The sequence below is a fragment of the Gymnoscopelus microlampas genome, assembly GCF_963454915.1.
Source record: "Gymnoscopelus microlampas genome assembly, chromosome: 6".
NCBI lineage: Eukaryota > Metazoa > Chordata > Actinopteri > Myctophiformes > Myctophidae > Gymnoscopelus > Gymnoscopelus microlampas.
In genome coordinates, this window is record NC_139943.1 from 29242119 (window position 1) to 29255300 (window position 13182).

At 40.2% G+C, this 13182-nt stretch overlaps 1 protein-coding gene across 1 annotated transcript; it reads right to left on the minus strand.

Moving 5' to 3' along the window:
* Positions 1–100: 100 nt before the first annotated feature.
* On the minus strand, positions 101–12980 carry dus2 (dihydrouridine synthase 2). The gene is made up of 16 exons (XM_084061055.1): positions 12872–12980; positions 11324–11467; positions 10727–10772; positions 10486–10577; positions 10351–10394; positions 9774–9834; positions 9191–9238; positions 7993–8058; positions 7440–7510; positions 6763–6849; positions 5330–5498; positions 4233–4354; positions 2645–2785; positions 2088–2175; positions 698–771; positions 101–405 (listed from the first exon to the last, which is right to left on the minus strand). The coding sequence occupies exons 1-16, from the start codon at positions 12875–12877 to the stop codon at positions 117–119; spliced, it is 1548 nt and encodes a 515-aa protein (XP_083917181.1). The 5' UTR covers positions 12878–12980; the 3' UTR covers positions 101–116.
* Positions 12981–13182: the final 202 nt, after the last annotated feature.

The following is a 13182-nucleotide window of genomic DNA, read 5'->3' on the forward strand; positions in this document are numbered from 1 at the left end:
CATGACAACGGATTTGACAGCATGCCCACCTCCGTTTGAAATCAAAGCTGCATGTCATCTTGTGGTCTTTCATCCACATTTATGAGTTGTTGTTTTAAACCTTTTATGTCAGATTGTCAGTCGTGTTGATTCAAAGTTGTTCCCTTGTCCGGCTTGCGATGGTTCCCGTTGTGTACTACTGCAGCGGTCCCCCTGGCCTCTTCTTCTACCTTTGGCTGTGAATCAGAATCTGACACGTGTCTTTTCTTGGTCACATCGTCCTCTATGGCGCCGTTGGTCTTGGCCTCCCTCTTCCTCTTACAGACCAGGCCAGAGTGCTCTTCGCCTATTTTGCCCTCCGGAACTCCCAGAACACGGAGGCACACTATAGCTGCTGCCTGCTCCGCGAACTTCTTTGACTTCTCCCTGTAAGCAAAGAAATCAAGACTTTTCGATTGCAAGTTTTGCGTGCAACACTAATGGGGAGCGCAGAGCACAGGGCAGAGGTAGAAACCTCATATGTCCAAAACTGTTACTTTTCAGGATTCAAAAATATCAAAAGCAGCAGATCTACAAACTCAAAGCGTGTCGCTTCGCGCCGTGTTTCGAGCTTGTGGATATGCTACTTTTGATGCTTTTGTGTGACACTGTAGTAGTATGTAGAATGAAAAAAGGTCAAAAACATGGGCATATGTGCAGTGTTTTTCTATTTCCTTACCACAAGGTCGATCTGTATTTCTTATCTGCTATCGTTACCGTTGATTGGAAACCTCTGTCTTGTGACCGTTGCACCTGAACACAAGAATCAGAATGAACCTATACATCAGTGAAGTTGATGCATTTCGAAGAAGGATTTATGTTCTAAAGGTAAAGAACGGAAACTATAACTCTAAACAATATAGAGGCTATGGATATGGGTAAATAAAAAATCATTGGGCTTCAGAGTACCCCAGTGGATCTCAGCCACTTTATCCATTTAAACCAAACAATGGGTTTCTTGAGGTCGAGCATGTGACGCTTTCTACCGGTAATGCTTTAAACTTGTAATGCTGCTTTTTATCTGAACTATAATATGTACATTTATAATAATTCTATATTGATGAGGCCGTCTAATTTTTACAGCAGATTAATATGATCTGTGTTGTATGAGAGGCAGTGTGCAATTTGTAGGCTGGCATCAGTCTGTGCATGTACTGTGTGTGCGGACTGATTACAGTCTGTGTATGCACTGTAATTGTTCAATAGCAAATACTGTTGTGTCCAAGACAAATCAGGATCAGGATAATAAAGTCTATCTTATCTTTCCTTTATTTCTTACTGCATGTACACAGAAGGTAATCTAGTATCTATATTCTTCATTACACTAATTATGTACACAAAGAGACAATAGTGGCAAAACAATTGATGTCAATGCTTTGACATACTGTAGTTATAAAAACACCAGTCATTATTCTGCCAAGTTTAGGCTGTGACTGGCGTGTCTGCATACTCGACCAGCCACTTGAGCAACCCTCATTTGCTGATTCAACATTCAAAAGAAACTGGTAATTTGTTGGATGACTGCGTTGTACGACAAAAGAGACTTGTAGATTTGTATGGCCAATGTGCGATTTGTGAAACAGTGTGAAAGGAGCCCCCCACACTAGTGCCGTTTCCTAAACAATGAACACAATATGTACAATTATGATGTTTTAGCAATATTGTTCCTGCTGTTCTACATACAGTACTTACAAACAGGTGAAGAAATCACAGATTGAGGCTTTAACCTTTGCTTTTATGAAATATCCTAGACCATTAGGGTTTTATGGAAGATGCCTCAGAACATATTGCTAGTTTGACCACTTCAAATGCTCTCATCTTAAAATAATAACTGAAAACAGCCTATCTACAAGCTCTCAATTGAAAGCTTGTAGACTGGCTAGTTTTGTTGCGCAACATGCTTCCATTGAAGAAATGCTGGTTTCTATTGCACAACACACTTCCATAGAAGAAATGCTTGCTTCTATTGCGCAACATGCTTCCATAGAAAACATGCTGGCTTCTATGGAATCCAAATGACGTAAATCAGTCGTGGCGACTGAGAACTTAAATCAATGAATCCATCTTACAGTTTCATATGATGGCTGCTCCAGCTTCTCCTTGCGGCTCCATTCCAGCAGATACATCTTAGGAGTGATCTGTGGTGGGTACTCCCTCCTAGAAAACGCACAGTGGTGGAAGAAGCAGATTGTTTTACTTCAATTTGCAATACCACAATATAAAAATAATGTTACAATCGACTACAATCCCTTTTCTTATCGTAGCTAAGATTGGCTTCCAAAGTTTGCAGGAGTGGCCCGTTTAGAACAAAATGCCTCAAATCATGAACGCAGCGTCCCATTGCCGTGAACCTTTACATGCACATTCCCACTAGGCCAAGGAAGGAATGCCAATTCATATCGGCCTCATGGTGGCGCTATAACTGGCCGGTTCACGTTTTGGCCTATAACATTTTGCAGGCCCTGCGTAGGCAACCCGGCCTGGCGGAAACCTGTGCTCCAAGGAGCACACTTTTCTACTTTGTTAAATTTTTTGCTACTGGGAAGGACAGGACAAGACGGCCGACAGGACAGGGCGGCTGACCGACCGGGCGGTAACTAACTAACTAAATAACTAACCAAACTACCTTTCAAACCTGACATGCATGGTAGTGACATCTCCATCCATGACGGGGTGCTCAGGGTGGCTGTGGATCTGGATGGCCTCTCTCTTGGTTTGCATTTGGGTCTCGATCTTCTCATAAAACTCCTGCATCCCGTAGGCATCACTGCAACACACATGGTTTTAGTTACAGGATGGTTTAGGTTTTTCATTGGTTTACAGGCTGCACACATAAAGCCATTGTAACACACATACTTGGTTTTAGTGACTGATATTTTCCTTCTAATGCGCATAGGACTCACTTTTTAAAATCTACTTAATTTAATGAATTCATGTATTTATTCATTCAATAATCTACAAACCGATCTACAAGCTCACAAATAGTGAGCTTGTAGATCGTCTAGTTTTCAAATAGTTGTAATACTAAGAACTGATTTGCCTCTGAGATGTAATGTAGTAGACGTATCAATCAAGTATCGAAAACTGAACATACTCAAGTCAAGTAAAAGTACCTCAAAATTGTACTTAAGTGTAGTAAATACTTGAGTATATGTACTTAAGTTACTTCCCAGTTCCCACCACTGCAGTCTTCTGCACAGCAGCTTGTGCAAGTGAAACAATACCAACAATTGGTACAGAGAGAAATGCAGTCCAGCAGCGTGTGTGATTCCAAGCTCATGAAGTCCACATTTAATCCAAATTCCACAATAACCCATTAAATCAGTTATTTAAAATTCTTGCGTTGGCTTTTCAAAAATAGCAGATATACAAGCTTGCAGCGCGTCACTGAAAAATCTTGAAAGTGTGAGAACTACTGATGTAGAATCGGCCTCAGGTCTTAATGGGTTAACGAGTAAAACCTGCCAAATACTCAGCATCTGCAAACACCCAACACAATACCTAAGCGCCATATCCAAGGAGACACACCGCAGGCCTTCCAGAAAATGTTGCCCAATCCTGCTCTCTAGTGGATGAGATGGTTGAACCTCCACTTGCCTTTAACTCATTCACTGCCATAGTAAATAAATAAATAAATCGCCCACCCACTGCCAGCGATTTTTCTTTTTCCTTACCTTTTCAACTAGTCACAGAATATTTATCTCCAGTATGATCAATCCCCCGATCGTTGATAATCACGGAGGGTTTCACTGTGCTTCCGCGAAAAAAAATTACATAGATTGGTGAAGCAATAGGAAGCAGCGTTGGAATCCAGCGCCTGGGTTTGGATCCGCCCTTCAAGACCATCGATTGGGCTCGTTCTTTCAGTCTAATTGACGAGTGACTCAATGGCATAAGTTAAGAAGGCAGTTCTGGCGTGCGTGGCATTTCTGTGAATTTTGCTGAACCTCTATTTAGACGTTAAGTATGTGAGTGGAGTATGTGATCAATACCACTTGTGCACTTAACACAAAGTCGCATACTTGCATACGGATCAGTTCTGAACCAAGTATACATGGGGTACAAATGGGGTAACACATAATGTATAGATATAATGTAGAATATTCTTGTGTTGAGATATCGGTCTGTTTCAAGATCTCAGACTGTAAAAGTGAAGCGGCAAGCCTGATGTATACTTTTTCACACAGAGAAAATAGCCAATCTACAAGACTCACCAAAGCTCTTTATTGGTCTGGGCTGATTGGACTTGTTTTCCCATTGGAGATTCCACTTTGTCCCTCAGCATCTGACACAGACAGTACTTGCTGTTGAACACATTGTTGTCGTATTGTATTGCCTGAAAACAAGGAGAACATATTAGTTTTAACCACTGGAACCCTTTAATTCACCCAGGGCTCTATACTTGATTCTCACATTTCTTTTCAAATCAAATCTCTTCGCCAAAAAAAGACGATATACAAGGTCACAAAAGCTATTTTTGCATAATAATCACAGCATAATAGTGTGGTTAACACATTTGATAATCACACATTGTATTGTATTTTGTATGTACAGTATGTTCTATCTCATAGTTTGTCAACTTATTTTTTTTTAAAGCTTAGCTTTTTTTAGATAGATTTAAAGCAAAAAGCTATCTAGTTGAGGGCGTGAAGAAAGAGGAGACAGGATATGCAACACAGGTCTCCAGCCGGAATCAAACTTGGGATATTGTGATTATGTAGTCATATAAATGTAGATACCTCAATCATTGGAGCGATGCGACACTTTTATTTGAGTATAAGTACAAATGCATACGTAAAGTTCCGAAGTAAAAGCAGTGAAAGGAAATGCCATCTTATAATAATGAGCTTTAGTGAGGACCAATTATATTAAGATTCTTTTAAGTACGGTACTTGAGTAAATATACTTAAATTACTTTCCACCACTGCCTAATCGGTGGGGTCGGTATCACATGGATTAAAGCGAAACAAAATCTCACGACTGAAACATTTTGTTATGGCCCCCACAATAGCACTCCGTTTCTAAACAATTAGCACAATATGTAGAATCATGATGTTTTGGTAATATTGTTCAAAACCTACATTCTTTAAGGAAGAATCATGTGAAGTTTGACCACTTCAAATGCTCTTTCACCTTAAAATAACTAATAACCAAAAATAGATCTACAAACTCACGCCACGCAGCTCGACATGTTGTGAGCTTGTAGATCGGCTATTTTCGGCACTTGACGTGCTTCAATTTAAGACTTCTTATGTAATCCAAATGACTGAAATAAGTCGTGGTGACTGATAACTTGAATCTGGGTGCTCACATATTTGAGGTATTCCTCCATAACTTCTTCCACAGGCAGCAGGCCGTGGCTGCGGAACACAGAGGCGTTCCACATGGCGGCCCGGGCCAGCATGACCGACGACGCCCCCGTGGCCTGAAGGAACTCCTGGATGTCACAGTGACTCTTCACCCGGTCCAAAGAGCCTCCACTGTTAACAAAATGGTAAATGGTGCATTTATATAGCGCTTTTATCCAAAACGCTTTACATAGATTCACCCATTCACACACACATTTATTCATACACCGATGGCGGAGGAAACCATGCAAGGCACCAACCTGCTCATCAGGAGCAATTAGGGGTTCAGTGTCTTGCTCAAGGACACTTCGACACTAACTCTGGGGGAGCCCGGGCTCGAACTGTGAACCTCACGGTTCCCATCCGGCCACTCTACCCCTGAGCCACTGCCGCCCCTAAAACACACACAGCCAAGGACACGGACATGGGTGATATGGACTAAATCAAATATCACAATAATTTTCACCAACTACAGTACCTCACTAACGATGTTCTGACGATAACATTCATATCAAAAACATTAGTGCAGAAAAAGAAAAGGATAAGTATATAAGTATTCTTTAAAACCGTGAACGTTTTCATTGTGATTAATAGGAACTTAAATATTGATCCAAGCCGGAACACAATCAATTGATCATTAGAATAATGATAATGTGTGGAGTTTGCATGTTCTACCCCTGTCTCCTAGGGTAGGTACCCTCACAAAAACATGCAGTAATCCTGGTCTCTATACTGCCTCCCCCTGGTCAGCCGGGGCGCCTGATGGAGGGGAAAGGAACGAACTGGTTGGAATTACGTGCTACTTCCACGCGCTACGTCTAACCAGGGAACCTCCCCCCTGTCAGGTGAAAAGAAGCGGCTTGCTAGCTCTTATGCATTGACGGAGGCATGAGCTCGGCTCTCCCTAAGCTGGCAGAGGGAGTGTAGCGCCCAGGATTACTTAGACAATTGGCACTGGGTGAAAAAATTGGTTACAAAATTGTGGGATAAAAAAAAATATATAATAATAATAATGACAATAATATAATAAAATAATGCTCTGAAAATACACTTAACTGAAAACTGAAGATGCACTTAACACGGCGTTCGGCTGCCGTGTGATTAAATCTAGTCTCATATCATGATATCAATATAATATCAATATAATATTTCCAAAGCTCTAACAAGGTTCTTACAGATCTTTATTTCATGACTGGATACAGAATATTTTGCCTGATTGTACGCCTTAACCACGTAAACCCTGAATACTTCGTCCTACGCAAACAGTGAAAGTAGCTGATGTACCCTCTCACAACCATTGCGATGTGATGCGTTGTAAGCATGAAGATCTGCTATTTTAGAAAATGTCAAAAGTTTTCTGCCAGGAGAAGAGTTAGTGTGAGAGATGGGGTCTTACTTAGCGATGACAGGGACAGACACATTGTGAGCCACGGCCTGTATGAAGTCACAGTGAACAGGGTGCCTCGGACGCTCATCTTTAAACCTAAACACCAGCGAGAAGTCATCACAAAAAAACTTGATATGCTTAATATTGACATTTGACAATTATCATATAGAAACATTACAACATACTTAGATGGACATATAGCCGCAGAATGGATTTATATCATTGCATGACGGGTGGATACCTTTTATGTCTAAAATGGTTTTGTTCAGGAAATGCTTAAAAAGAACGTGTGTTCCAAAGGATTCCATGTAGTTACTGTATTAGTCACAATCTTGTTACGCCAACGGTGATATTTTTCATTGGTTCAATACCTATAAAACCCACAGACAGACTTAACCACTTTCACTTTCAACATATTTCAAAAATAGACTACAAGATCACAATGCGTCGCTATTTTGTACAAATGTTGAAAGTGAAAGTGGTCAAGTGTGTGTGGGTTTTTATAAATATTTAACAAGTATTAACGAGCTTCTGACTAAATATCAACATTAGATCCATTGAAAACAGGTTATTTTTTCCCCATTTCCTGAAAATGTACGCTTTTGGACATACAAAGACTCCACCTGACAGATTATGTGAAAAATGCATTAAGATGGGGATGTAGAATGCTTGCATGAAAAGGTTACCTGCCATGAACTGCAATAGCAGCTACTCCCGTCTTCTCAATCCTTTTGACCAAGCTCACTGTTTCCTCCACCTAAAATCATTCAAGACAGCTTTCATTAGAGTGGCCCAAGGAACCCCAGGGGTCCTTGAGGCCATCCCAGGTGGTCTCCGGCAAAGTGTGAAGCAGTTTGATTTCACTCATTTTATTTACTAGAAGTTATCTCAATGATAGAATTTACCATGTAAAAATGACTATTCTAATGGCTATTTCTATAAGCTCACAATGTGTCGCATCGCAATGCATTGTGAGCTTGTAGATCGACAATTCTTTTGTAAAAATATTGGATACTGACAAAGAGTAAAACTAAATACATTTTCTCTGTGCTTTTATGTTGTTTTAGTTAGTTTTGTAAACACACAAAGCAGTTTCAGTTAGTTCTCTTTTTTGTAAAGCCTGTTTTTTATTTTTATTTCAGTTAACTAAAAGGCGTTTCCAATTCTAGTTTCGTTATTTTGTTGTTTTATTTAACTATAATAACCCTGGTTGAAAAGCAAGGGCCATTCACCACTTACTGTAGCTAGGATTCTGATTTTACATGTCACTGGTTTGGACACTCCTTTGACAAGGGTCCTGAGGATCTACAGTTGAGAAAAGAAAAGGAATACATTTGATCATTGGGCTTTCTATTCAACTCAAGTTAGCTTTGAACAAACTGTTGAATAATCCAGTGGTTCCCAACCTTTTTTCCTTAGAGGATACGTTATAGGGCAGGCTATATTTTTATTGCTGCTACAATGTATGAGGAACCAGAACAAAATATTTACTCTCATATACACAAGCTGTAATAATAAAGAAACCTTGAACATTACAAAATGTCTTTAGCCTACAAATATATAAACTTGGGTCAGTGCAATGAATGTAAGATGATTTCAGAGTAAAACTTCTTTGGTACTAAACCCAATATACTTCTAATATCTGATAATATCTAATAATCTGATCCTGATAGTATTGTTGTGGACACATGCTTGCGCAGTTGCGCACTTCAGACGAATACCAAAACGCTTGCCCCAAAACACAGTCGCCCCGGGGCAAATCCGGTGGTATTCACATGGTATTCCTAAACGTAACCTCAGTAAACTATGCCTAAGCCTAACCTTATTCCTAAATGTAACCTCAATAAAACTATGCCTAACCCTAAACTTATTTAAACCTTATCCTCAGTAAAACAAATACAAGAATCGCTGGTCCGTGAAAGAAATGGCGGTGAACGAGTCTTCCGGTTACCCCACAGGCACAGATTCACAGTCAACATTGACGGCGCCGCGGCATATGTTGACACAAACACACTGGAGCGATTTAGAAGCACTTTATAAGAAAACTAACCCTTATGTTAGTTATGCTCTCTCAGGCGGCACAGTAAAGAGCTGCGGAACGGCGGTTGGGAAACGCTGCTGTATTAGACTTTGTTGCACAATGGTGGCATGAATAAAAAGTGAAAATTGCTGTTTTTTAATTTAATCGTTCATTCACCATAATCGAGTCAAAAGTCTGAAATAATCATGATCTACAAGTTGTAGATCGGCTATTTTAGCTATTTGTGAAACATTGAGTGGATGGAAGGAAGTTATGATTTTGGGCACAATGTAAAAAATGTTGAACTACCTCCAAACAGACATGGCATCACACAATCCCCAATGATCTTTGCCACCCCCCTCAAGGGGGCCCGGACCCCAGGTTGGGAAACAAATAGTGGAAAGAAGAGATACTCACAGCCTCAATCTTATCAGGTTCTGAAAGAAGAGCAGCACCCATTCCTCCCTGCAGGGACAAAGCAGATAGTAGAGCCCACCGATAGATCATGTCTACTCTGACGTCCATTTTATCATCCGATATTAATATAGCGGGCCGTAAAATACTTTGTGTGCACACACACACACACACACACACACACACACACACACACACACACACACACACACACACACACACACACACACACACACACACACACACACACACACACACACACACACACACACACACACACACACACACACACACACACACAAACACAAACACACAATTGGCCTATCCCATATATATTGGTGTCAGCGTGTATGTTGTCCAATATGAGACCTTTTATAAGGCAGAAAGATACTTAAGAGATGATTCTATTTTGTGTGTTTGTAAATTATTAAGTTATTTAAAATTATTAAATTCCTGGTGACTGCTTTCAATGTCATTCAAGAGAGAGAGGAGAGAGATATTGGCTAATCCATTATGGGTCGGGCTCTAGGTCAGAGGTCATCCAAATAATCCACAGGTAAGTATTAACTGCAAGAGCTCAACTCACCTTAGTGGAGTATTCTTTTGGACAACCCATATTCACATCAATAGCAGCTACATCCTTCTCCCTGCACATTTGACAGAAGAATACACAAAACCTTTCTTGTAAAATAATGAAATATCGCGCTCATGAATTTAAGGTAAAACTATTACTGCATTTTGAGTGCCAGCGTTCACACAATGATCAGAAGTTGCTATACACTGTACATTCGCTGACAGTGTTGTATAGTGATTGACTGAGTTGGTGTCTGCTGACGCATTTGGTTATAATTTTGGTTATTTGTTATAGAGTCTTTCGCACAGGTGGTAGAGTTATAAGATATTATTTTACGGTTTTGGGGATTGCACTTAAAGAGTTTGAGGAATGAGCTGGGGGTCCTTGAGCGGGTTCCAGGGGGTCCCCAGCAAAATGAGGAACAGTTTATCCACTACCCTATTTTCTATTTTCTTTGAAAAGTAGCCGATCTACAAGTTCACAACGCACTGTGATGTGATGCATTGGTAGCTTGTAGATCAGCTATTTTTTGGAACATTTAGAAAAATCTTGAAAATGTGTTAAGATAAGTCTAATAATGTGGACTCACACAAGCTGTGCCACGGCTAGCGCTCTCTGTGGATCAGCAGTTCCCTGGAAAAACATCAAAGAAAGAACTTATTGCATTAACCTGTCAACTGAACCAACAGAGAAGCAAAACCACACTGGACCAGGACCCTCTCACCATTTGAAAGACAACTCTGTCTCTCTCCCTCTCACAGGTCCTAAACATGACTCTGTCATCTGGAGCAACAAAATCCACTGTGTCCAGCAGCTCTGTCAAAGAAACACACACACACACACACACACACACACACACACACACACACACACACACACACACACACAGTGATGTCACAGATGACCCACGATGGGCAACCTTATAGATTCAAAAGATAAAATAAAGGAGAGAATAATATACTAACCATTTACCACCCTCTGACACTGAGCCATTTTTATATCAATGAGTTCCTGGAATGACATGGGTGACAATTAATTTAGCACTGTCCTCAAACAACTCACATTTCCCTACTGTAAAAACCTGGGTGTTCTTTTTTTTGTGGGTTTATTTGGTTACAATTGTCCACTCAAGAGCCAAGCCAAGCAAGGATCCTGTTGCTTGAGAGCCGGTAGATCGGTGGTTCTCAAAGGGTTCCAGGGGATCCCCGGCAAAAGTAGTTAATATAGCATCACAATCATTTTAACCACTTTACCCCTTTATACGTTAGCTATTCGAAAATAGCAGATATACAAGCTTGTACATCTTCTATTTTTGAAAAATATCGAAAATGTTTGGAACATTTCACACACATTTTCTCTTCTGAGGCCCTGGCACAAAACATTTTCACTTTTCAGAAGCGGGTCCGCGGCCAAATGTACATCAATTTGGGGGTCCTTGGCACGAAAGATTTTGAGAACCACTGCGGTAGGTGATTTGTCTCTCATGCAGGAGATCAGGGTTTGAATTACATAAAATGTTCAGATTGCAGCTTTACTCATTATTATCTTCCTGTGCTACTCACCTCACAGTAGACTACGTCGGCCCCATAGTCCAGAGCCAGCAACCTCATGGGCAGGGTTCCAACTCGAACCATTGGAGCCAGGGCCGTGATGTTGCTGAAACACAGTCTCCCTACTGTACCCGATGTCATGGTCGGTTGGTCCTCCTAATAAAACGCGACAATCAGCAGTTGGACATAAATTGACCAGCATAAATTCAAAAACATCAACTCGTCGCAATGTGACACGTTGTGAGCTTGCAGATCAGTAATTTTACTAGCCTGATTTTGTAGTTTGTTTTCCACTTCAGGTTAAAAACTACAGCAGATTGAAAACTCTTTGAAATGCGGCTGATCCTATGCTGAAACATTATCCATCTCTGTTGGTCTTTTAAGCAAACTACAAAAAAATGCTCAAAAAGCTGTAGATAAATAGGTATATGTACATGTATGCATGTAAGCATTTGGTGGTTATTATTATTCTGTATGCAGTTATTCGGTATGCAGTATATATGCATGTATTACTGTGTGTACATATGTATGTATGTATGTTTGTATTTATTTATCTCTTGAATGTATTACTTTTTCCCCTTTAAAATGCATACAGTATAATTTTTTATGTGTCTGATTCTGCAAAATAGGGGAAGCCTTTAGGCTTCTAAACTTCTCCTGCACATTGGGATTATATGTATTTTTTCTTCTGTTTTTAACTCTTTACGCGCTAATAAATAAAACTGAAAACAATTAAAAAACACTGCAGGCTATTAAGCAACATAGCTGCAGCTAATTATTAAACAGGTGTGTTACAGTAGATCTAGGTGTGTCCAGAACCATGGGTGTGCCATTGTGCAAGCATAGACAGTATCGTCAATGCACACACCGACACATGCTGTATATTTGATTAGCTGCAGCTGTGTTGCTTACATCATAGTTATAGTTTAGTATCAATCTTATGCAGTCCGTCATGTTTTAATGGGCTGTTTAACCTGAAAAAAAACCCTACTAAATAATCCTATAGGGTTTCATTCGTGTTACTGAATACACTGTATAGCAATAATAACACTCAGAATACAGAGCTTTAACTGTTAAAGCTAAAAGTTTTGTTAAATCAATAAATATGTTTGTGGCTGTGCTCTGCAAGTCAGCTGAGCGTTTGAACTGTCTCTCTATTGTAGTGGAGTAAAAAGTACAATATTTGTCTCTGAGATATAGTGGAATAGAAGATAAAGTAAAAGTAAAAATGCCTCAAAATTGTAAGTACAGTACTTGAGTACATGTGTACTTAGTTACTTTACACCACCGCGGTCTTGCTATGCCAAAAGTATTCTCAAAGTGGGGTCCAGCACAGGGACCTCAAATAGACCGACTTACAGGTCTGTAACTCTGACATCTTGTCTACTACACAAGTTATGGGAGGGTCCTGGAAATGAACAGGTCTGAGAAACACACACTGTGCTATGCTAACGTTAGCTTACTCCACAGTCGTTCACTGAGCTGTCCTGACTAAATAGTAGCACATCTTCCTTACATTTGGGGATACAACCCGTGTGCCTAACAGTAAATAAAACTCACCGACATGTAGTAAACGGTGTGTGGTTATTATTAATAATGGATAAGAAGCTGTTTTCGTGTGGAACTCCGCGCGTGTTCACATCCACCACCACTGCACAGTGCACACTGACTGAATCATGTGTTGTTCACTTCACTTCCTGTTTTGAAAATGACGTCATTAAACCTCGCCCATCGCGGCGTGCTACCCTTCAAAAATAAAAATCACATCCAGTGTGAACTGAGCTTTGCCTTGGCTTTGATGAGTTAATTTCATTAAGCTGTATTATGAACTAGTGGAACAATATTAAATCAATGTCCATTCATTTCCAGGC